Here is a 25,221-nt window from a genome sequence, read left to right on the forward strand (position 1 = left end):
CACACGAGTTGTTATTCAGCAAGAATGGCACACCACAGCGGTTAAGGAGGCAGAGTATATTTATAGATTTTGAAACAGACCCCAGTCTTTATTCTGGCAGCTTTTTTATTTTTATTTTTTTTAAGTGGTGAGCTTCAGTATTTAAGTTGAACGCAGGTTGTGTTGCTCACAGTGCTCTCAGAGCCATCAGACTCCGTGTTGCTCTGTGCGCGCACGCTTTTGCATCCTCGGATTTCCATTACGCACAGGACAGCGCTCACATGCCTCCTGGAAGAGCTACCCTGTCAGATTGGAGCGGCGCGCAGCAGGAGCCTGTGTGACTGACCGCACTCAGAGCCGCCGTGAAACTCGAGCTTTCCCAACCTTTCTCACCTCATACTTCCCCTAGGATGGGCAAAGCGTGTGACTATTCTAAAGATCATGTCAGGACTCGCGTCCTCTGAGCCTCCTAGTATTCCACAGTCAGAGGAGTGTGGTTTCATGCGCAAATAAGTTCAAGACTCCCTCCCGTGAAGTCATTTTGCCTTTTTGGTTTGTGCTTCTTCTTCTTCTTCTTAATTTCAAATTTTCATCTGAACACTTGTAAGCCCACCATGGCAGCTGCATCCTGAGGAGGTGGTGGAGGAGATGGATGTAGAGGAGAAGGATGTGAACGGTTCGAGCTGTTTGCGGAATGAGAGCGACTGCGGGCTGAGCGCTACCTCGGCTGGAGTGTCCACTGCGCTGGCCAGCGTGCTGATCTTCACCATCGTGGTAGACATCCTGGGAAACGTCCTCGTCATCCTGTCCGTGTACAGGAACAAAAAGCTACGGAACCCAGGTGAGACGCACAGAGGATTGCAGGAAGTTATTCCTTATATTGATGCTAACTATTCAAAATAAAAGAACCCGTGTGAATTCTTTACCAGCTGAATTTATCAAGCAAGGCAAAACAACTTCTCTCTCAGTGAGCTTTCTTTCCTGCCTTCACTCATAACTAAAATTATGTAATGCACTGTGTGGCCTGTGACACCCCCTCCCTCTTGTATGACAATCAAACTGCTATCTGAAGTGGACCTCCAGCCTCACTGTGACAGAGTTTCCACAGCCTTGCATGCCTGCCTGCCTGCCTTCATATCTCTTCATAAATAATGGCACACACTCTCCCCTCCATTTGGCTGTAACCTTGCTGGTTTCTCCATCCCTGATAAATCACATCCCTCCTTATATCAGGTGTCGATGAGCAGCCAAGGTGAGAGACGCCGTTGTATGGTTTCTTTGTTGCTTTGCACACAGTTCATGCCACACACAACCCTCCTCCTCATCCTTTGTGGGCTACATTTGAAATGTTCAGACAGCAGAGAGAAGGTAAAGCTAACATTTATCATGGCTACCTTTGTGTCCCTTCTCCTCATTGGCAATAGTAGCATTATCTTTCAGCTGTCCCTTTTATCTTGTAGCCTGCAGTTTCTAATGGCCACTGAGAAGCCACTGTCATTTCCAGTGACTGGTGCTGTTTGTCTCCTACTATCTGTTTTCATAAATGAGTTGCATTTTATGTTTTGCGCACCAATATTCTTCAAGGTGCCTTTTCATCTAAGCACTGGAGGAGCAGGGTTTAGTTCCCCCGTCATTAATCAGCCAGAATAAGAAACTTTTCAAAAAACTAGTACATCCTTCTTCTTGGAAAGGAAAAGATGATATGCAGAGATATTCTCATGATTTGCTCCCACTTTTTTCTTGGATGACAAATAATAGTCTCTTGTTAGTAAATGTTGGCAGTCATTACTAGTTTGTCGTGTCTCTCTGTAAATAAACTTGTAAAAGCTGTATAGTAGCCAATATTGTGTGGCATAGAAACACATGAGCAGTAATCGACCCACCTCCTCAGCCACAGGACAGACTGAGCAGTAAAGATCCTGAAACCCTACAGAGTTTATGGCATGAGAGGCAGCTGTGCAACAGATGCGTGGACAAAGGAGCCTATTTTGCTTTGATTGACCGGATCTCGTGATTTTTTTCCCTACTAAAAATTAAAAAAAAGTGCAGAATAGAACATCGAGATGTCCTGCAGAGGCTGACTACATATCAGAGAGCAACGCACGCGGTGCATCTGATACTCTGCTGTTTTTGAACTTAAAGGTCTGGAGGAGAAAGCAGCGTGCACCCAGGCAATTATACCCAGCAGCTCCGCGGCTCAAAGTAAAGCGAAGGACGCCCTCTGAGCCCGAGCGAAAAAACACAGTAAACCTTGCGATCACAACAAAATGCTAATGGAGCATGCTAATGAGGCAGCGGGATTAGGTCAGTGTTGGGGATAACAAGGCTTTAATTACAATTTCAAATACATTACATAACATACCCGTTTTACAGCAGCCCAAAGCCATTTTGGCAAGAAGTTGAGGATCCCAGAGAATAATTTGATTATCTGCTTGGCAAAGACAAATAAATAAATAATGGCACAGTCCACTGATCTCAAACAACAGGCCAGGACTAAATGGCCTGTTCAAGAGTCCACCTTGGGCTGGTGGACCATGCGCACTGCACTGATTACAGACCTCGCGCCGGTGTTCCCCTGCTCTAATTGGGCTTGCTGACATATCTAGTCACACGCGAGTCCTCCCCACAGTTGTGCTGCTCGGTTTGTTCGCATGTATGAATAGAAACCTGAAACTCCAGTGGAAGCTCAGAGCCCATCCTGCTATCGCTTTGCTTTTTTTTTTTCCACGTGTGTCCTTAAGTGACTGAAATTGTTGCTGCCGTTAGCCTATCAACAATCTCCTCTCTGTTCTTAACAAGCTATTTATAGGTTTGGCTCGCTTTGTATGAATGTTTAATTGTACAGTTTCCAAAAGGGAAGCATGGATACAGCTAAAGAACAGCTGTAGCTTTATACACGGGCCCCTTCTTGTTTGCTTGTTTGCGCAGGGCCTGCATATACGATTTCATGCAGCGTCACTCTTTAGGCCTCGCAAGGAGTCTAAGTTTAAGGTTTACATACATATATAAAAGCACGCACTCAGATATAGATGTGTCAGGCGGGGTGCTGAAAACATCCTATCTCTCCATTACACATTATTCAGACAGCTGGTTCGCTTCCTCACACAGCAGCAGCAGGACCTTTCCGCTCTGTTTCATTTCAACACACTCGCTTTGCACGCTTCCTCGATATACCCCCCCCCCCCCCCCCACACACACACACACTCCACCATTTAACCCCTCAACACACACCCAAAAACAAAAAACAAACAGTCATGTACATGGAAGCACGAGGTTCACATTCTAAGTGCTGAAACATCTTGGGGGCGAGATCTGGTACCTTATGTTTCATTTGTATCAGGTTTCCAGGGGGTCTTTCAAAGTGCGCAAATGTAACAGGGCGTATCCACCAGATCCTCAAAGTGTACAGCATGGCACTTATAGGACTGCCAATGGGGTGTTAACACTACGCTTCTCCACTGGGGGTTAACCATACTAAAAATACACTCACAAAATGCTTTCGGGAGAGAGAAAGAGTAGTGCGGCACAGACAGAAAGAGAGAGAGCGAGAGCGAGAGAGAAAGAGGGTTGGAAAAAGAAAAGGATGAGAGGGAAGTAGATGGAGGAAGAGATCCCACGCTGCGCATGCGCGTGTAGTTTGCGCCCTGCCGTGCCGTGCGAACTCTAGGTCGTGTGTGTGTGTGTGGGGGGGGGGGTAGTGAGAGTTGAAGATGGACTTGAGTTTTTGTTAAATCATGCATTGCACCCTCCTCAGCTGCTCCACAGTCATGAATAAAACCTAGACACTTCAGCGTCCACAGGAGTAGGGGTGGGTGGGTTTAATTGAGTCAGTGGACTTGAGTGACTCAAACCAGAACCCAATTCAAATTGACAGCACAGATCCACGGAGAATATCACTTAGCACGCTCCATTAAACATGCCCCCCGAGCAGATGATATTAAGTTTTCCAGCATGGTCGTGGGGCATTGTTAGATTATTTTAATCATCTTGCTAAGCCACACCTGGAAATGTAATCTCATATTTGCAGCTCATCCATCTCGGACAGGAAGAGGCTTCTTTAAAATGACCACTTTTCACCCTACCTTGAAATCCTGTTGCACTGGACGATGTTTGTGTACCAGTGATCCTCTTTTATGCCCTTTTCAACTCCAGGCTGCTGCGTTTTTTCCTATCTCAGACATACGGCCTGTGATTGGTAGATGGGCTCTGGCGATGATGATGATGATGATGATGATGATGATGATGGTTTTGACCAGGCTCATAGCGGGCTGTATCACCAAAAGGCAGCTCATGTCAGTTTAATGTTAAGTTTCATTCTGGGGCCTCTCTGGCCAGAAAAGCCTCACGAAAACGAGGTCACGAAGTCGCCACTACTAATTCATCAGCGCCCGTGTCCTTGCCAAAAGGTTATTCTTGCTTATTTATGATTACGACTTACTAAGTTGAATGCAATTATATTCGGGGTATGCTCTGGCAGTAATAAGCCTTGCGTTGCTGACGTTCAGATGGATTCAGGCACTGCCAAACCCTTCTGCATGTCTTGGTGAATTCCTCAGAAGGTGTATAAATATAGTCGGGTGAATTAAAGCTTAGTAAATCAAGTTTCCAGTATGAGCAGTGAGAGTGATGGGGTACAGATGGTGGATTTGAAATAGGAACACGCACCCCAGAGATTCACATGCGTAGCAGTGAGATTGAAAACCAAATCGACCGGTGTTGTGCCAAAAAGTGATTGTTTGCCAAAAACTGATTTCCGGTATTTGCCAAAAAGCGATTGCTCATATTTAAAGTGCTATAAGTAACTTGTTGGGCTATAATATGTTAAACATATGTCAAATGCATCCCTTATGGATGACATAAAGTCATCTTGAGCCACAAACAACATTCGTGTAACAAGATACAAGCCGCAATCAGTTTTTGGCAGCGACTTTTATATAACCTTTATTTATGCAGTAAAAAAAATCTCATTAACATTAAAAATGTATTTTGTAAGAGTAAGTTGCCCAACAGGACAGCAGAAATGGCAGCAAATATTACAATAGTTCTGTAAAAATATTTTAAGTGGGGATAAAGGACCGGATTGGTTATAATGTAAGTACAAGTTGTAAAGATACTTAAAAAACAGATAATTTTTTAATTCTTTATGTAACCCCTTTGTATCCCCTGTTCACCGAAGTCTATTTACGAACATACGTAAAGATATTACACATAAAAAATACACAGAAACACTGGAAATCAGTTTTTGGCAGACAATCACTTTTTGGCACAACACCGGCAGCCCTTTTTTGTTTTGTCTTGGGGTTTGTTTGCTTGCGTTTGCCCGCATCTTCATAATGTAACTCTGTATTGCTCCAGCTTCACCCCCCCCCCCCCCCCCCCCCCCCCCAGACACATACACACACTCTCTTTTTAAAAAAAAATAAAAATATATATATATTTTGTTTTATTTCCCACGTTGTTTTACTACTCTGAACCGCCAGGTTGGAACGAAGCGATGACAAATATCCAGTTTCTCTCTGACACTGTGCCCTGTGATGCGCTGTTTCAATTTATGTTTCATTCACCAGAAAAATATGACAGAGTCTCACACTGGGGAAATTCACTGGGCGGTTGCGCGGCTTTCTCGGGACAGAAGTCTCAGTTAATCTGATGCAACATTTCGCTTGTTTCACAAGTTTTTTGTGCGCGCATAGTGCAAAATCAGATCACTGCAGAGCGAGCGGTGTAGGACAAGTCGAAGGCTGCGTGTCAGCTGTCCCTAATGGCCTGTAACCAATCAGCATTCAGGTTAAGGTCTATTCAACACTTGGTAATTATAGCTCCCAAAGACGTCGACTCCGTTCTCGTATCCGTGTGTGAACATCTCTGTTTGACAGAGCGGTCTTGAGTGCTGTGAGTTTGGGTGTCATGAGCATCATCGCCGGCCAAGTCGGTTAATTAAACCGAGGTAGAGAGGTAATGGTTCGTCCAGGGTTTGAATAATCGATGCCAACAAAACAGAGACAGTCATCTGGCCGCTCCACAGCGATCCTCTCAGCGGTGTTTTAGCACTTACCTCATCCTCCTGATGATAAGCGAGTAAGAGGGTTCAGCCAGAGTGAGCTGGCCGGACCGTGCCCCGTCCAGCCGGCGCGCACACACACACACCCACACACACACACACACACACACACACACACACACACACACACACACACACACACACACACACACACACACACACACGTCAACGAGGAATCAAACCTCTGCACAATGACAAGAGCACAGAGCGAGCACTGGGAGCATCACAAATGCAATCTGACAGATTTGCCCACTGAGCTGACTCAAGGATGAAGAACAAATGCGTTTTATTTTTGTCCCAGCAGGCTTGAGCGACGGCTGGTGCCGTTTTAGTGACTTGGAAAATTGACTTGTCTGTAAAAACTCCAGATCGGCGGGAAATGGTGAAATCAACCATCTGATTTTCTTCTTCATGAAACTTTAAATATTCTGTGCCCCTGTTTGTTTTGTCTGCTTCGTTAGCACACCGTTTGAATAAAGTTCCAGGAGTGAAATGAAATTAGACCGGTTGCTAAACAACATAACGCAGCCATGTTGGCGTGCAGAGATTACAACAGGACCTGAATGCGGATTGATGGCCACATATGTTTCAAATCCACTTCCAGCGCTGTTGTTTCAGCTGTTGCCTGAGCAAGCAAGAGCTTTGCTCCTTTTACATTCTGGCTTCATAAGTTGTCACTCAGCATTTTAACATACACTAAAGCGCTTAATCTCTAAAAAAGATGGACCAACTCGATCTATTGGCTGCAAAACAACAGCTTTATGTTGTCCTTAACATATTGCACATTTACTCTAACCTCACACAAGGTTAATCCCTATTTTGCAAAACCAACACAATTGCGTTATGGCGCCAGCGTATCTTGTTCTTATCTGTCTTCTTATCTGACTTTACAATTTGATTTATTGTTTTATTCTTCCCCACCCAGAACAGCTGCACTGTAACAACATCACATGTCATTTTCTATAACTCATGTCATCTGAGGAGATCCAGTGTCACACCAGAATCAGCTCTGACCTCGGGAGGATGGGGGCTTGTTTGGATGTAATCGGACCCCGAAACCACCCGCGTCCTTGTTGATATGTACTTTAACTGCGTTCTAAGTATGTGACTGCATTTTCCCAGGAGCGAGGAAGCATTATTATACTGCGAAGAGCATATTATTGGGATGGACCTGCCCATAGGGAGATAATTTTGCTCACACTAGCTAAATTGACTAAATCTGGGCTTAATCAAAGTACAGGACAAAATAGGTTGAGCTGATGATGGGGCTCCATGAAAAGTCAGTTATAATTTGTCTTTGCAAGGGACATGAGTATCCAGAGAATTCACCGAATATTTGTTAAAATAAAAACTATATATACTAGGGAATGTCTTGCTAGTACAGCTTTGGACCCTATTTTGTCTTAAGAATTGTTTTAATGCTTTGTGGCATAGATTCAACAAGGTTCTGGAACATTTTAGTTTTAGAGATTTTAGTTCATATTGACATGATAGCGCCACAGATTCAGGATAGAAATCCCCTGTTCCACAAAGGTGCTTTGCTGGATTGAGCTCTAGTGACCAGTTGAGATGACTTGAGCTTTGTGACATGGAACGTTGTGGCTGGGAGCAGCCTTTGGAAGATGGCACACTGTGCTCATAACGAGAAAGACATGGCTAGCAACGATAATCAGGTAGGCTGTGGTATTTTGATGATTTTCAGTTGGCACTAAAGGGCACTAAGTGTGTCAAGAAATAATTCCCCACACCACTACACCAACACCATCAAAATCATTAAAATTGCCTTTCTTTTCCATTCTGATGCTTGAACGTCAGCAGCTTTCTTGACCATGTCTAAATGTGTAGATGTAGTTGCTGCCATTGACCATATATTTATATTTATGAGCATATGAACAGGTGTGCCTAATATAATGACCAATAAGTGCCAATTAGGAAATATTGCAGTGTGACAAATTTCACAGCAATCAGCTTCCTAGTAGTTAAAATATTTTTCCAGCTGGACCCATTTAGACCGCTCGTCTACACCTAGCAGCATTAGCATACACAGAGAATTCAGTATGGGCCTGGATCCAGATTGGGGCAATAAAAAATAATGTAGTATGAAAAGGATGTAGAGATTCTTGCTCCCAGCTCATGAAATACTAACATCAGGATCATGTTTTCATGCATGAAGGGTTATACCCCTTAAGCATTAACTCCCAGTGCACCTGGATACCTCTCCAGCTAGGTTTCCTAACATGGGGAATGTGCAAAAACCAGATGCATGTATCGCTGCTTTTATGCACTTTTATTTGACTTTGGTTGTGAATTTGACCTTTTCTATCACTCTTTGTTTGGCTAAAATGCTAAAACTACATGGTTAGATTAAGGAGAAAAACCCTGTTTACTGATGAAACACATTATTAATCAAGGGAAAGTCACAGTCAAGCCTCCACTGTCCCAATAAGCAAAGTTACAAACATGATCCTGCATATTTTACCTTCTCTTTTGGTCACATTTTGTCAGTTTTCATAACCTCCTTTTTTTTCTTTTTCTTTAGGCAACATCTTTGTGGTGAGTTTGTCTGTGGCAGACCTGGTGGTGGCGCTGTACCCCTATCCACTGGTCCTGACAGCCATCTTTCACAATGACTGGACTATGGGTGACCTGCACTGCCAGGTCAGCGGCTTCATCATGGGCCTCAGTGTTATCGGCTCCATTTTCAACATCACGGCTATCGCCATCAATCGCTACTGCTACATCTGCCACAGTCTCCACTACGATCGTCTGTATAGCCTGAGGAACACGCTCTGCTACCTGGGTCTTACTTGGCTACTCACCGCCATTGCCACTATTCCCAACTTCTTCGTCGGCTCACTGCAGTACGACCCTCGCATCTACTCCTGCACCTTTGCTCAGACCGTTAGCTCATACTATACTATCTCCGTGGTGATTATTCATTTTCTGATCCCTCTGCTGGTGGTGTCCTACTGCTACATGAGGATATGGGTGCTCGTCATTCAGGTGAAACACCGAGTTAAACCGGAGCAAAGGACCAAACTGAAACCTAGTGATGTGAGGAACTTCCTGACTATGTTTATGGTGTTTGTCTTGTTTGCCGTGTGCTGGGCCCCCCTGAACCTCATAGGCCTGGCTGTAGCCATAAATCCTCCGAAGGTTGCACCCAACATACCCGAGTGGCTTTTTGTCACAAGCTACTTTATGGCGTACTTCAACAGCTGCCTCAATGCCATCATATATGGACTGCTCAACCAAAATTTCCGCAAAGAGTACAAGACCATTCTCCTCGCTCTTTGCGTTCCTCGTTTGCTCCTCACGGAAACTTCAAGATGTGCCACAGAGGGACTGAAGAGCAAGCCTTCACCAGCTATAACAAACAATAATGTGGCGGAGATAGATGTATGAACTTTTACCGGGAACGTGGGTGTGTCCTGTGATTCACAGAGTGCCTTTTCAGGATCTGTTTCTTTTTCATGTTGTAAAGATGCATTTGTGTTTGGTGAGGACACTGCTGCCATCATATTCCTTCCAGCTTGCTGGACACTTTGCACTCCTGTTGAGAACAAACATCGATTGTATAATTATAAGTATTTTGTGTTCAATAGTGAGTTTCAAGACAGATTAACAAACTGGGAGGAAAAAGTGCAGAAAGAACAAATTACTGGGAACATTCAGATTGTATATAGTGGCCAGCTGTGAAAATTATTTTCTTAAATTCTCAAAATCTTTCACGAACACTTAAGGTCCGATACTCTTTGGGTGAGGGACCTACTTTTAAAGCCAAGTCCCAGCATGTGTATATCACGTGTACGAGAATGACTCACTGCCTATTTGCACAGAACAATTACGAGTATGTCAGCACCATGGTGATAATGAAATAAATGTATTTTCTATGGCCACAGTGTCTTTGGGGTCTTAAATACAGTAATAATTATAGAAAAGCCTCAAGGTTTTATTTTCATTCAATAGAATCCTTAATCTAATTTTAGGTTTAAACAGAAGCTGTTTTATGGATCAATTACCAAAGACTTAATGCTCTTATTTGGATGGTAGTGACTCAAGAGTATTAAAACTGGGGCAGGTGCCAATTCCAAAACACATTTCAGTTTCAGTCTAACTCAAACCTCGTATTTCTTCTTCAGCCTGAGTGAGCATCTCAGCCTCAGTTTCACTGGCTTATTAATTCACCGTGATGCTGTTTCACCCTTGGGTTCATCTTCTGAGCAATGACGCGGTGGAACAAATTTCTTCCGGTTATAATTGAAGAAATGAGGGGGGAAAGCAAGTATATCACAATGGGTTTTTATTTGTTAATGCAACAAAGCATGTCTTGTTGTTTGAAAAACATTCTCTCATAGCTTTTTGGCAGATCTTTGTCAAACACGACTGTTTATTAACTATTTCTAACCATTGCATTCATATGCCTATCAGACTAGGACATTTAAAGCTCTGGGCATCGCCCTTTAGACCCTAAATGATTTAAAGATTGGGGAGACTGTGCAATGAGGAAGAACAAATGGTAAACAAAGCTAGGCTTCTTCTTTATAAAACGCCTGGGGGACCTGATAAGCATCAGGAAAGAGGAGATGTAGTTCGTGATAGTGCAAGGGTGCCTGAGCACATGTCACCCCAGCCAAGATGAGCTCTGACAGCCTCCCAGCACAACTTCCACCCAGCAAACAAACTCTGAGCAGTTCACCTCACAGGGAGGCTCCGAGATGTCAATGTGACACATTTTTGATATGATGCACTGTTACTGGAATATTAAAGAAATTACACATGTGTAGCTCGGTATTTGTAAATATCACCGGCATGTTTCACATTTATCTACAGGTCGACTGTCCAGCTTTTGCATTCTGCTGTGCTTTGAGGCAGCTAACCTTGAATAGTTTTCCTGATGTCTGACTAATTTAAATCGTCAGTGGAGGATTACAGATGCAGAAATAGGAATCTGAATTCACGAGGGATGTTGGCTCAGCACTCAAGCTGTCTTACAGAGCCAGGCGGCGTCAACTCGCTCAGGAGCAGCAAAATGACACAAAACTGTTCAATTCTGCTTCTAACAAATCAGTGTGTGTGATGTGGAAGAAAAGAAGCAGGCCACATGGCAGCGCAAGGTCGGCCACAGATGAGTGACTAAAGGGGCTTGAGGGGAAATGACAGCATTCACTACGGAACCAAAGAGTCACAGACGGATGGCTTGGTCACCCTTCTTCCCTCTGCTTTCACCTTCTACTTTTCATTCTCTGCTTTTTCTGCTCCTTTGAACCTGTGCTGTTTATTTTCTCTTCTTGTCCCCTAAGGCGTCTTATAATAGTGTCACATTTTGTTTGAAACAAAAGGTTAATAAAGAGAGAGAGCTTAAAGAAGAAAGGTTGATCACTGCGTCACACTGGTTAGCCAATTATGCATCACATCACTGTTAAAGAGCAAGGCAAATACCCAAGATTTTTTTGTTTAAATCAATTTGCAGATTTTGCTCACTGTGACATAAACAAAGTGCATCACCAGGCAATCTCTGTCCATCAAAATGAGACACAGTCTTGAGTCATTTGTTTTCATTTTATGAGAAACATGTGAAACAGGTACATGGAAATACAGTACATAAGACAAAAGTAGCGTTTATACAATTTAACAAACTTGAAAGTCAGTACTGGTATGACCATCTTTATTCTTCAACACCGCCTGAACTCTCTTAGGCAATCTCTCTTGTAATTTCTTGAAATAGTCTCCAGGAATAGTTCTCCAGGCTTCTTGAAGGACATTCAAAGCTCTTCTTTGGGTGTTGGCTGACCTTTGTTCTGTTCTCTGTCAGGATGATCCTACACTGCTTCATTAATGTTGAGGTCCAGGCTCTGGGGAGGCCAATCCATGGCCTCTTATCACTGATTTTCAGTCCAGTTCTTGTGTAATTTGGCATGCCTCAGCCTTTTCTCCCTGCCCCTCTTATTGAAGACTGGCATCTGGACAGACGCCTTTCCCTTGAGACCATTTCTGATGAGGCTTCAGCGAACAGTAGGTGGATCAGCTGAAGGGTCCTTTGCAGGATTTTTCGTATTTGTGAAAGACATGACTTTCAGATACTGCTCATCTGCTGGATGTAGGTTTTTTTTTCCTGACACTTCTTTCATCCTCCACTTGTCCAGTTTCCTCAAATCTTTTAAGCACACACTTCACACATGCTGAGATATGCCACAGTTTTTGGCTAATAGCTCTTTGGGAATCACCTTGTTGGTGCAAAAACATTGTTTTGTTACTGTCAAGCTGGGTTATCTTTGAGACTTTTCATAGATTCAAGTAAAGAAATTGGGACAAATGATGCATTCTTCCAAAAGGCTGCTAGTAACAAAGATACAAAATGTAATTTATTATACAAAATGAATTTTGCTCTTCTCTAAGTTGTCTGTTGCGTGCGGACACAACACTGGTACACAACCACGGTGGATTTCCAATCTATCAAGATTTGATTTCCAGAGACTCAAAACTAATTTGACAAACTAACATAATTTAAAATCTAAGGATGTTTTTTGATACTTGGATACTTGAAAAAAGTCTTTTCCAGTCAATGACTGTCTGGAGTCTGCCAGACCTTTATGGAGCTGCCGTCAGTTGCGGCTGTTTGTGAGTCACTATGACGTCATTTTTGTTTTCAATAACTGAAAACATGCTCTGTTGGGTTGAGATCAGGTGACTGGCTGGCCTATTAAAAAACTTTCCCATTTCTTTGCCTTAAGAAACCCTTGGGTTACTTTTGCAGTATGCTTTGGGTCATTATCAATTTTCACTGTGAAGTGCTGTCTGATTTGATTTGGAGCATTTGGCTGAATCTGAGCAGAGAGTACAGCTCTGTACACTTCACAATTCATCCTGATGCTTCTATCAGCAATCACAGCATCGATAAACACCAGTGGCCCACTTCCACAGGAAGCCATACATGTCCATGCCATAAAACTGACTCCGGCATGATTGGCAGATAAGTATGAGCTGTTTCTTTTTCCCCATACTTTTCTCTTCTTACCATTTCCTAGAGTGTGTTCTTCACTTGGCTAGATGCAGTGAAGTTGTTTTTCTTAACCAGAGAAACAATTCTAGTATCATGCACTAGTTGTTTTGACATCCCTCTGGACTTGGCATTGATAGCATTGAGAGCTCCAGGAACAGCTACTAAAGGTAAGTTCACCACTTGGAATCTCCTCCAGATCTTTTATCTACTCAATTTATTCTGGAATAATGAGGTAACAAGCTTTGGCCAGCCAGGAAAATGCTTGTCAGTCAGTTGTCCAGTTACTTTTGAGTCTTTGAGGACTAAACATGAAAATGGGTGTAACTCCTAACCATTTAGGCAAAGCTTTTGTTAAACGCCTTGAAATAAAGCTAAAAGTTTGCACTCCCATTGCACATTTACCTCACTTTATGATTATATATGCATAATTATGCCAAGCTTCCCCTGCTTTACCAATTCTTTCTCAGCCCACTCTACTGTTCCCCTTTAAGTTTTATTGTTACATGTAGCGACACAGCACTCATCCACAGTGCTGAGGAAAGTACTTAAACTATAATGCAGGTCTCAAACAGAGAGAGTCCTATTGCAGCAGATCACAAGAGAAAAAAAGTCAGTGGACATTAAAACCTCAGTGCCTGGTGTGCACTGGCCAGCAAGATGATAGTTGTAAAAAAACCTAAAAAAGAAACCTGTCTTTATAAGCCAAGCATCAACGCACACTAACACTCTTTCAGTAAGTTTTTATTACACTTACAGCAATGTCACAATTGATTGTCAAGTCGAGTTATATTCATTTTACCTGTCTCTTTTCTCCTACAGTCCACGTGTCTGCATCTGTTTTATTGTGACACATACTGAGTGGAGCAGAGAGTACACTGGGTACATCCACAAATATGACGCAAAATGCTGCTGACACTCTGGAAACATGTTTGCTTGCTGATTAGCTCTTATCAGTCAAAAATACATTAGCCAAAACATTTAAGCTATAGATCCTATTTACCTGTTGTCCTTCTTTTATGGGTAATCTTTCCCCATCGCTATAGCTTCTTCTTTACATGAGGAGCGATGCTGCAGGTACTGCTCTAACATAACCCAGCTTAGCAGTTTTCTAAACAAAGAAAGAAAAACCTAACGGTTTCCATAAGCAACCAAACCTGTGGTTTCCTTTTGACCAAACAATGCGATCTGTTTACAGGTGTGCAAGCATGCATGGAAATTATTTTGAAAAAATCACTCATCTAGTGAGTTACATCTATTCTAATTTGGTTTCGTTTTAACCCTCTGAGGTCCACATGCCAATCCACTGCAATTGTTACACCCTTTTGCACTCGCCCAACAGTAAAATAACAAATGTTTCACAGGTTAGAGTTAAATGGCATATATATATATATTTCTCCTCTGTAATATTCTTGAGATTTATAATTAAGCAATTTGTATACATTACTGCTTTTTCTTACATTTGTAAACTTTGTAATATATTGTATTATTTAATTAGTTTAGTCTGTTACCGTTACTGTTTTGGAGCAACTGTAACCCACATAATTTCCTTAGGGATTATGAAAGTATTCTGGTTCTGATTCTGATGATTAATCCTAATCCTACTCCGCACTGTGGGGGACCTACACCAACCGTTGTCAGCAAATGGGGCTTTGCAATATCAAACTAAAATGAATACCTCAATCCTAAATATCTAGTGGCATGTTCTTTAATATGTACACACACAGAATGTGATTCTGAATATTTTTGCTTTTGTATAGATTATTTTATAGTTTAACAGTACCACCGTCACACAAAATATACATATATCAATGTCTATGCATATATCAATATGCATAGACATTGATATATTGTCATATGATGTGGGAGTGTCTGGTTGGGCATGGTCCAGGTTCCTGTCATCCGTCCTTTGGGGTGGAGTTGGCCAGCTCATCACCTGTTTTCAATCTCCGGGGCTCCACCTAGAGGGTTTTTAAGCCAGCGCTGCCTGCCACTCCTCGCCAGTTCGTCCTGCTACCATCTGTGATTCATCACCCGTCGCACTCACCAGTAGTGCTGGTTCCGTCTCCATCCTGTTTTTCCGTCTGCTCGGAACCCAAGGACCACATACACAACTTCTTCTCAGCCTGCCCTTCAGTCCATACTCTCCACCTCCTTGGAATCTGGACCGGACTCTCCCCACTCTCGATCCTCTCTGGAATGCTCCCATGGCAGCCTTTTCCCCCGCTTAATAACCAGGGTCTCCAAGTAAGCCCAAGACTATCCACTGGCACTCCATACCTCTGTCCCTTACTCGTTTGTCACTCAGTAACACCTTTCTCCTGTGTTTACATAAAGTTCCCGTTCGAGTTCTCCGTGTGCTCTACGCCTGTTTCCCCGCCCACGAATTTCCCTTAGTTTCTGCGAATGGTTTCTGTTAAACCCAGTTCTGTTCACGTTTTTGTTCCTTCTAATAAATTATACATAGTTCGAGCAATTGAGTCTGCTTTTGAGTCCACCGCATCCTTGTTTGTGACATATATAGTTTGAAGCCTACGCTTTCAACACGCTTGTCTTAAATCAGTGATGTGATTTGGATGCACTGGTGTGTTCGTTGAATCCAGAGGGTTAAAGCACCATTTAAATATTATTTCTAAATCATACTATAATGACTATAATATGTATATATATAGCTGCACATATGAAATGCACAGCTTTAAACAGTTCTCAAAATCAAATTTAGCAGTAATTTAGCGATGTAGGCTTATGATTTACAGCTAAATCAAGTTATAAATAACAGAAAGGATGTCTACAATGGTCAAGGTAAATCGCTGTACAACGGCTGATGGACTGTTACTGTTACATTTTACACTTTACAAGTTAAAAATCCTACATTTTGAATGGTTCCAAATTATTAGCAATTACATGTTTTCTTTAGAATTCTCAACTGTAACGAATCTGACGCAAATCTGGCAAAAACTGCATGCAGGTCGAGCTTCCGCTAATAATAAAAATAATGGTATGACTTTATAATAATGTAACACTATTAAGCATTAGTAAGGTAGCGAGTGCTTAAATAATCCTTTATATATCATTAATCCTCCTTAGTAAGTCATTTATAAATACATATGGATTTATTCATCTATATACACCATGTACAGCTATCAATTCTGTATGTCACTGCTGGTAATAATCATATCATATCAATCACTTACACAGTCTCTTTGATATTTGATTTACTACTTTAATATGTCTAACCATCTTAGATCATTTTAAAATAGAGCGTCTTTGTAAAATAATAATTGTGCTTAAACTAAGTGGACTGATTGAAAAGACTGTGTCATAACTCATGTTACTCAGCAGAAACGTCCGTAATAGAATCCAGAATCTGGGATGAATGGCTGAAGTGATCCCCCCACTGTGCCTGTCACTTTGTGATTTAATATGAAGGGCAAAAGCTTGAAGACATTTTTCTTTCTGTTATGTTCAAGGACAGCATGGTCTACCCACCCCGCTTTATGCTACACGATCCATCATAACTCATGACTCTATTTTGTCAATTTCACATACGTATGTGATTCTGTCCCGCATGAGTCACGTGGGCTTTCTGAGCAGCGCTCAGTTTCAGCTCGATATCAGCGGTCTGGTAAGCTTAGAGCTAAGTTACAGCGTAAAATATTGAGATAATATGTAAATAACTTGTTTTTTTTGTTTTTTTTACCGGTTTTCTTGCCTTGTTTTTAGCGGATCTCTCAGAGCTCTGTGCAACTGCACCAAGTGGAGCAAGGCATAAACTCAAATTCATCTGCTGACATGAAACAGCTGTTCATTTACTTACCTATTTTCTTCCCTCTTCAGTTTAACGTGCACATGAGAAGTGTTAAAGAAACAAATCGTTTGTGGGCGATTATTTCTACGGCAGCAGAACTCTGTCGCAAACACGGCTGACACAAAATGGATGAGCAATGAGGCATTATATGGCACAGCTCTTGCGTGACAGGATGGTTTTTTGGCCCGCTGGATGAAGCCGCACGTAACGTCGCTCTCTGCACAGAGGAATTTCTACAGCGCTTGCGCATCATTGCCTTTTACAGCGGGGGAGTCTCACTGTGGGCCTGCTGCTACAATGGCAATTCTCCTAATGCATTTGTCCATCGGGTTTAGCGCTGCCTGCCTTATCATGCATATGATGTGTTCCTACATATCCCGATGGGCTGTGGGTCACAGTAGTATCAGGAGGTTTTAGGTGTCGTACATCCAAAGAGGCCAACGAGAGCAAGAAATGGGGAAGATGACAATGATTTGATGTGACTTTATTAGTCTACACTGGGGATTGGACTTAACTTAATTTAATTCAGTTATTTCTGGTTGAGAAAATGTTCCCATGCTCACTATTGACAGCAGGTCTATTAGACCATTGTGCCGAAAATATATGTAGCTCGTCATACTTAATATTTAATTAAATTACCAAAATTTAATACATTTTTAAAGTAGAAGATTACAACTTGATTGACATTTATGTCAATCATAAATGTCGTGTTTGGGAAGTACCCTACATGGTAAAAACTACTGAGCCACACCTTTTAATGACTGAATTCAATGACAGTAGTATATTGCTTTTTTGGGATTGACCTTAGTTCCGGTGAAAGGAAATCTTAATCCTTTGAGCTCTGTGGGAACAGTTTGGGAAAGGCCCTTTTCTTTCCAATCATGTGGTGACCAGATCCTAATAAAGTAAATGTGGTACAAACACAGCTTTTGACCAGGACAAAATCTTGGAACTTTTCCAACCGTAATACAAAAAGGATAAAAGGAATGTTCTTATGGGCTTATGCAGTCTTTATATACTCCTTTATTTTCTGTTATTTAAGAGCTATTTTCTAGTTCAGTATTGATGCATCTATAGACTGGAATACCTTTTTCAACTACATCTGACAGCAGTGTTGGTCAAGTTACTTGAAAAAAGTAATCAGTAACTAATTACTGATTACTTCCCCAAAAAAGTAATCCCGTTACTTTACTGATTACTTATTTTCAAAAGTAATTAATTACTTAGTTACTTTTTAAAAACACAATTTACAACCTGAATAGGTGATAAACCGATAGATCTTTCAGCCCAATTCTACTTTTTCTGTATAATCCATCATACAAAATGTAATCAAATGGAAAAGTCTCTCTTTTTAAAACTTGTTTTATTAGTTTTAATCTTTTAACTTTATGCATCAAGCAAAAATATAATTATATGCAACATTCTCTGACTTGAAGAAATTTGCTTAACATTTAAACTTATTTTCTGCACATTCCAGCACATACAATTTTTTTTTGTGTGTTTCACTCAGTCTTTCAAATAGATGCAAGTAAAACACAGAAAATAAATAACATCAAAGACTAGCGGTCCTGTTGCTCTATTTTCACCTGTAAAGCAGGAGTAGCGTAGGCGGAGGTTTGCCCTGGTGCAGGTGTGCCGCGGCGGTCAGTTGAAGAATCCGCAAGTTTCTCAGCGCACTCGGTGCTTGCTTGGAAGTTTAGGGGTTTTTTTTCGCTGTAAAAAGAAGTTTTCTTCCCACGCACAACGGACACTAATGTTTTTGTCACTTTTTATGGAATTAAACTCAAAATAAGGTCAGTACTTCCACGCTTTAAACACTCTCTCCTGCATTCATATATGATCGACTGTTGATCTGCACACAGCTTTTGTCACAAACGTCGCACTTGCTTACGTCACTGTCATGAGACATTCTGGCAAAAAAATCACGGTTTTAGTAACGCAGTAACGCAGCGTTCCTACGGGAAAGTAACGGTAATCTAATTCCCGTTTTTGCAATAGTAATCCCTTACTTGACTCGTTACCTGAAAAAAGTAATCAGATTACAGTAACGCCCATCTCTGTCTGACAGTTTCACCAACTTTTAGCCAGTTATAACACTGACATACTGTTGACTCCCATGCAAAATTAAAACAAAAAAAGAGAATAGAGAAATAAAAACTGATTTCTCAGGGTTTTTTTGGCCACTTCACTTTTTTTTGGTAATTTTCATCATATTCAAAGCTTGTGACTTTTTGGTACCTTGTAGCTTTTGCTGATGGGAATTACGGTGTGTTCACACCGAACGCGATGGACGCGAATAGAGCGTCAGGTTTACATGTAAAGTCAATGGAAAGGCACGATGACGCGCGATTGTGGGTCCCGCGAAAATTCGGAAGCAGATTTGCGTCGCCAAAACGCCAAAACGCCAAAACGCGTGAAACGCGCGTCAGTGTAGCGCGTCTGGCGCGTTTGACTCGCGAATAAAACCACGCGCGTGAGTTTTTGTGTTGCATTTTGTGCATACGCGCGTTTCGCGTCTACCGCTCGAGTTGGAAAAATCTGAACTCCAGCATCAAATCGCGCCGCGACAACCAATCAGGAGCCTGGTGACGTGGCTGTTACCTAGGTCAAAGGGGCAGATCCAGCCAAAGCCTTTCATACTTCAATGGAGGGGAAGGCTAATCAATGCGGTAGCAAACAACTCGGAGCTGTACAACACCAGCTGCTTTCAGTACCGAGACAGGAATAAAAAGGACCGAGCTTGGAGGAAGATATGTGAAGAGATCGGGCAACCTGGTAAGTTCATTCATTTCTCTTTTGAAAGTTTTCACTGACCCGGGGAAGCCGCACAAAAGCTAGCAAGCCACCGCTATTTTCCCACTGACGTACAAATACCGTTCTGCTTTTATGCATGTTGTCATTTAGGAATATATTTTATTGTTTATTAATAAACAGCACACAGTGGTCCCGCTGTTCATCCGTCACTGCTTTGCTTTTTCGCTGATTTTTTATTGCACAGTACAGCATTGCATTCTGCAGCCTGATTGACAAATCTCCTGCGCTTGCCAAATTTATCACGTTTGGTTTTGATAACCATCGCGTCCAATAGAAAAAACAGCACAAAAACACCCATAACTATGAGCCTCATTCGGAAATAGACACCTGCACCGTGAGGGAAAAAGGCGCACGAAAGTGGCGGGCAGATGAAGACAAACCGCGGCATAATAATACTTTTACGTTTTGCAATCTACAAAGGTTTGCACTTTGAGAATCAATTGTGAGAACTGTGACCAGGGGCTAGTTATTCTGAGAACCCCTGCAATAAATGAGGGACCACTGTCTACTCTACGATTATTATATCCAACCTGTTAACATTTAATACTGTATTGATAGAACCAACTGATTCTGCAGCAGAGCATCCCCAGTCCCTGAGCTCCTGCTGCTGCACCCACAGATATGTACAGCAAGCACTGATACCTTTTTAGTCGGTGGGATTCCCTTGTGATCACCTTTACTAAATATCTACAACCAATCTGATTATATCCTGTTATTGTTTTTTGTTTTTCAATATTGAAATTAAAATCTAGTAGCAGCCTTCTCATTTCTTTGTGTTTTGTGCTGTTTTACAGGCCCACAGAGGAGGACGGCTCCGAGGCAGATGAGGGACGGGTCCCAGGACGGTCCATCGGCGGTGGAGCTGGCCATCCTGGAGTCCCTGAAGAGGCCACACCAGTCTCCAATGGAGCATTTCCTCCTCAGCCTTGTTCCTGCTCTGGAGAGCAGCTGGTCCTTTTTATTCCTGTCTCTCTGTAAATTCTTATATTTTATATATTTATGTTTAATGTTTTTCTGTTTGAGACTTTTAATATTATTTCAAATAAATGTTTATAATGACTGATGTCTCAGTTCTACTACACAGCAAATGTTGGCACACAACTTGACACATGTAGAATTTATTTCATATTATACTAATGACAAAATATACTGATACAGTGGGATGCAGAAGTTTGGGCAACCTTGTTAATAGACATTATTTTCCTGTATAAATCGTTGGTTGTTACAATAAAAAATGTCAGTTAAATATCATACAGGAGACACACACAGTGATATTTGAGAAGTGAAAAGAAGTTTACTGGATTTACAGAAAGTGTGCAATAATTGTTTAAACAAAATCAAGCAGGTGCATCAATTTGGGCACCACAAAAAAGAAATGAAATGAATATTTAGTGTATATCAATGTGTGTGTCTCCTATATGATATATGGGGTGCCTTTGTCTGGATGTGCTTCCCATCCAGAGCTGCACAGCACAGAGGAAAGTTCCAGCGCTCCTGGAATCCCTCTGTGATGGACCGCCAGTCTCCAGGTGAAGGCACAGCCATGAAGTCGTCCACTAGACAGTCCCAGATGGACGTCGCTGCCTGGGGGGTGATGTGGCTCACCGTGGACACACCGACTCTGAAACTGAACGCGATGGTCCTGAAGGAGTCCCCGGTGACAAGGAACCTGGACAAAATTGTTCAAAATCAGTATTATGTGTACTGCAGTTACAAAATACATTATTCAAATTCCAAAATACTTTTGTGATGTCAGATATAAATCACAAAACTTAAATCTTACATAAAACATTTTGTAATTATAAGGATAATTACAAAATGTATATTAGATAATATCTAAAACAGTTGTGTTTTGTTTTAACTTTAACATATCATAATTTGATTGGTAGCAACTTTCACAACTACAGTGAGCCAATCACTCATAATTCCTAAACATGTCAATCAGGTAGGAATGAAGTGAGACATTAATAGAAAAAGAGTTGTATGTTGACATGTAGCCCTTTCCTTGCTTAAATCATTAATATTTTTGAAAAATTAATCTGTGATAAGACAGCTTATCAAGATAGAACCATGTAACTAGAGATGAACCAAACTGTTCACAGTTTTATCTAACTCTGTTTTAATAAAGGCTGTGACCCCTGCTATAGAGTCTGACAGCTGCAGGGATTATATACAAATATTCAACTATCCCAGAATTAAACCAGGTCTAAATAAAAAGGAGTGAGTATCACTACAAAGGTTAACTCAGTGGTCCTAATGCTACAGTTTGATATCAGCAAACACCGAGCGCATACATTGATGTGACACCACAGCCATGCTATCATGCAAACACTGATAACAGCATAAATCGAATTAAATCGGGACTTGATGAGAGCTTCTGAGTATCACTAGAAATATTATAAAGAGTCGTCTCTGTACCACAGTTTGCTTTCAGTAAACACCGACAGCATTCACTGTTAGCATAGCACATCCATGTTAGCAGTGTATAACTGGATGGATTAGCATATTAGCACAGATATCAATAAAGGACTACCGTATTAAATAGTTTTACTAACCTCAGGCAGACGGACAGGCGCTCTGCAGGTGGGATTGAGCGTCTGTAGTTGGTGTCTAGGCGGGCGATGCTGGGACCGACGAGGGAAAGCAGGTCCTCAAACTGGCCGACGGTGATAGCGCTGGAATCGGCCGTCATCCAGGCGCAGCTCCTGGAGCAAGTGGTGAAACTCACCAAACTGCTCACGCCTCTGGAGGACCTGATGGACCCAGGTACGGCGAGGACGTCTTTTACGCTGCTGCTCTGCTCTCCACAGTACATAGAGAAGGGAGACTCCCGCTGCTGCTTTGCTCTCCACAGTACATAGAGAAGGGAGTCTCCCTTCTCTATGTACTGTGGAGAGCAGAGCATTATCCTTATAATTACAAAATGTTTTATGTAAGATTCATGTTTTGTGATTTAAATCTGACATCACAAAAGTATTTTGGAATTTGAATAATGTATTTTGTAACTGCAGTACACATAATACTGATTTTGAACAATTTTGTCCAGGTTCCTTGTCACCGGGGACTCCTTCAGGACCATCGCGTTCAGTTTCAGAGTCGGTGTGTCCACGGTGAGCCACATCACCCCCCAGGCAGCGACGTCCATCTGGGACTGTCTAGTGGACGACTTCATGGCTGTGCCTTCACCTGGAGACTGGCGGTCCATCACAGAGGGATTCCAGGAGCGCTGGAACTTTCCTCTGTGCTGTGCAGCTCTGGATGGGAAGCACATCCAGACAAAGGCACCCCATATATCATATAGGAGACACACACATTGATATACACTAAATATTCATTTCATTTCTTTTTTGTGGTGCCCAAATTGATGCACCTGCTTGATTTTGTTTAAACAATTATTGCACACTTTCTGTAAATCCAGTAAACTTCTTTTCACTTCTCAAATATCACTGTGTGTGTCTCCTGTATGATATTTAACTGACATTTTTTATTGTAACAACCAACGATTTATACAGGAAAATAATGTCTATTAACAAGGTTGCCCAAACTTCTGCATCCCACTGTATCAGTATATTTTGTCATTAGTATAATATGAAATAAATTCTACATGTGTCAAGTTGTGTGCCAACATTTGCTGTGTAGTAGAACTGAGACATCAGTCATTATAAACATTTATTTGAAATAATATTAAAAGTCTCAAACAGAAAAACATTAAACATAAATATATAAAATATAAGAATTTACAGAGAGACAGGAATAAAAAGGACCAGCTGCTCTCCAGAGCAGGAACAAGGCTGAGGAGGAAATGCTCCATTGGAGACTGGTGTGGCCTCTTCAGGGACTCCAGGATGGCCAGCTCCACCGCCGATGGACCGTCCTGGGACCCGTCCCTCATCTGCCTCGGAGCCGTCCTCCTCTGTGGGCCTGTAAAACAGCACAAAACACAAAGAAATGAGAAGGCTGCTACTAGATTTTAATTTCAACATTGAAAAAAAAAAAAACAATAACAGGATATAATCAGATTGGTTGTAGATATTTAGTAAAGGTGATCCCACCGACTAAAAAGGTATCAGTGCTTGCTGTACATATCTGTGGGTGCAGCAGCAGGAGCTCAGGGACTGGGGATGCTCTGCTGCAGAATCAGTTGGTTCTATCAATACAGTATTAAATGTTAACAGGTTGGATATAATAATCGTAGAGTAGACAGTGGTCCCTCATTTATTGCAGGGGTTCTCAGAATAACTAGCCCCTGGTCACAGTTCTCACAATTGATTCTCAAAGTGCAAACCTTTGTAGATTGCAAAACGTAAAAGTATTATTATGCCGCGGTTTGTCTTCATCTGCCCGCCACTTTCGTGCGCCTTTTTCCCTCACGGTGCAGGTGTCTATTTCCGAATGAGGCTCATAGTTATGGGTGTTTTTGTGCTGTTTTTTCTATTGGACGCGATGGTTATCAAAACCAAACGTGATAAATTTGGCAAGCGCAGGAGATTTGTCAATCAGGCTGCAGAATGCAATGCTGTACTGTGCAATAAAAAATCAGCGAAAAAGCAAAGCAGTGACGGATGAACAGCGGGACCACTGTGTGCTGTTTATTAATAAACAATAAAATATATTCCTAAATGACAACATGCATAAAAGCAGAACGGTATTTGTACGTCAGTGGGAAAATAGCGGTGGCTTGCTAGCTTTTGTGCGGCTTCCCCGGGTCAGTGAAAACTTTCAAAAGAGAAATGAATGAACTTACCAGGTTGCCCGATCTCTTCACATATCTTCCTCCAAGCTCGGTCCTTTTTATTCCTGTCTCGGTACTGAAAGCAGCTGGTGTTGTACAGCTCCGAGTTGTTTGCTACCGCATTGATTAGCCGTCCCCTCCATTGAAGTATGAAAGGCTTTGGCTGGATCTGCCCCTTTGACCTAGGTAACAGCCACGTCACCAGGCTCCTGATTGGTTGTCGCGGCGCGATTTGACGCTGGAGTTCAGATTTTTCCAACTCGAGCGGTAGACGCGAAACGCGCGTATGCACAAAATGCAACACAAAAACTCACGCGCGTGGTTTTATTCGCGAGTCAAACGCGCCAGACGCGCTACACTGACGCGCGTTTCACGCGTTTTGGCGTTTTCGCGACGCAAATCTGCTTCCGAATTTTCGCGGGACCCGCAATCGCGCGTCATCGCGCCTTTCCATTGACTTTACATGTAAACCTGACGTTCTATTCGCGTCCATCGCGTTCTTCATCTGAGCCATCCCTTCAGATGCACTGGGTAAAAACTGAGACTTTAGACATCATTTAGACATCATCTGCAGACTCCATGTTTATGCATATGGTTGAGGGATTGGACACCATAAAAGGTCCTGCAGGTGTAATGTGTAGGTGACCCAATACTTTTGTCCATATAGAGCAGATCTATATAGAGCTGAGTCTGGGTGAAACTGTTCTAAAAGTCTTTGTTTACATTTTCCTTTGTTTTAAAAGAGCCTGATCATTTCCTTTAAAGGTTATCTGTTTGTTTTTTAAGTGGTTCCAAGCCAGAAAAAAGAAGCTACTATATTTAATAAA

The 25,221-nt window shown here is 41.9% G+C and overlaps 2 protein-coding genes and 3 long non-coding RNA genes across 5 annotated transcripts; 3 read left to right on the top strand and 2 right to left on the bottom strand.

Moving 5' to 3' along the window:
• Positions 1 to 286: 286 nt before the first annotated feature.
• mtnr1c (melatonin receptor 1C) lies at positions 287 to 9,937 on the top strand. The gene is made up of 2 exons (XM_026190310.2): positions 287 to 820; positions 8,580 to 9,937. Exons 1-2 carry the CDS (start codon positions 628 to 630, stop codon positions 9,443 to 9,445), a joined length of 1,059 nt encoding a protein of 352 aa, XP_026046095.1. The 5' UTR covers positions 287 to 627; the 3' UTR covers positions 9,446 to 9,937.
• Positions 9,938 to 19,483: 9,546 nt separating this feature from the next.
• On the top strand, positions 19,484 to 20,721 carry LOC145431371 (uncharacterized). Its single transcript, XR_013911675.1, has 2 exons — positions 19,484 to 19,623; positions 20,457 to 20,721. It is a non-coding gene; the product is annotated as an uncharacterized LOC145431371 (long non-coding RNA).
• Positions 20,722 to 20,764: 43 nt separating this feature from the next.
• On the bottom strand, positions 20,765 to 22,582 carry LOC145431369 (uncharacterized). Its single transcript, XM_080306994.1, has 2 exons — positions 22,218 to 22,582; positions 20,765 to 21,331 (listed from the first exon to the last, which is right to left on the bottom strand). The coding sequence occupies exons 1-2, from the start codon at positions 22,565 to 22,567 to the stop codon at positions 21,061 to 21,063; spliced, it is 621 nt and encodes a 206-aa protein (XP_080163120.1). The 5' UTR covers positions 22,568 to 22,582; the 3' UTR covers positions 20,765 to 21,060.
• Positions 22,307 to 23,275, top strand: LOC145431374 (uncharacterized). Its single transcript, XR_013911678.1, has 2 exons — positions 22,307 to 22,428; positions 22,709 to 23,275. It is a non-coding gene; the product is annotated as an uncharacterized LOC145431374 (long non-coding RNA).
• A 43-nt stretch (positions 23,276 to 23,318) lies between these two features.
• On the bottom strand, positions 23,319 to 24,543 carry LOC145431372 (uncharacterized). Its single transcript, XR_013911676.1, has 2 exons — positions 24,407 to 24,543; positions 23,319 to 23,583 (listed from the first exon to the last, which is right to left on the bottom strand). It is a non-coding gene; the product is annotated as an uncharacterized LOC145431372 (long non-coding RNA).
• Between the last annotated feature and the right edge of the window lie 678 nt (positions 24,544 to 25,221).

The sequence above is a fragment of the Astatotilapia calliptera genome, chromosome 2 (assembly GCF_964374335.1).
Source record: "Astatotilapia calliptera chromosome 2, fAstCal68.1, whole genome shotgun sequence".
Classification (NCBI taxonomy): domain Eukaryota; kingdom Metazoa; phylum Chordata; class Actinopteri; order Cichliformes; family Cichlidae; genus Astatotilapia; species Astatotilapia calliptera.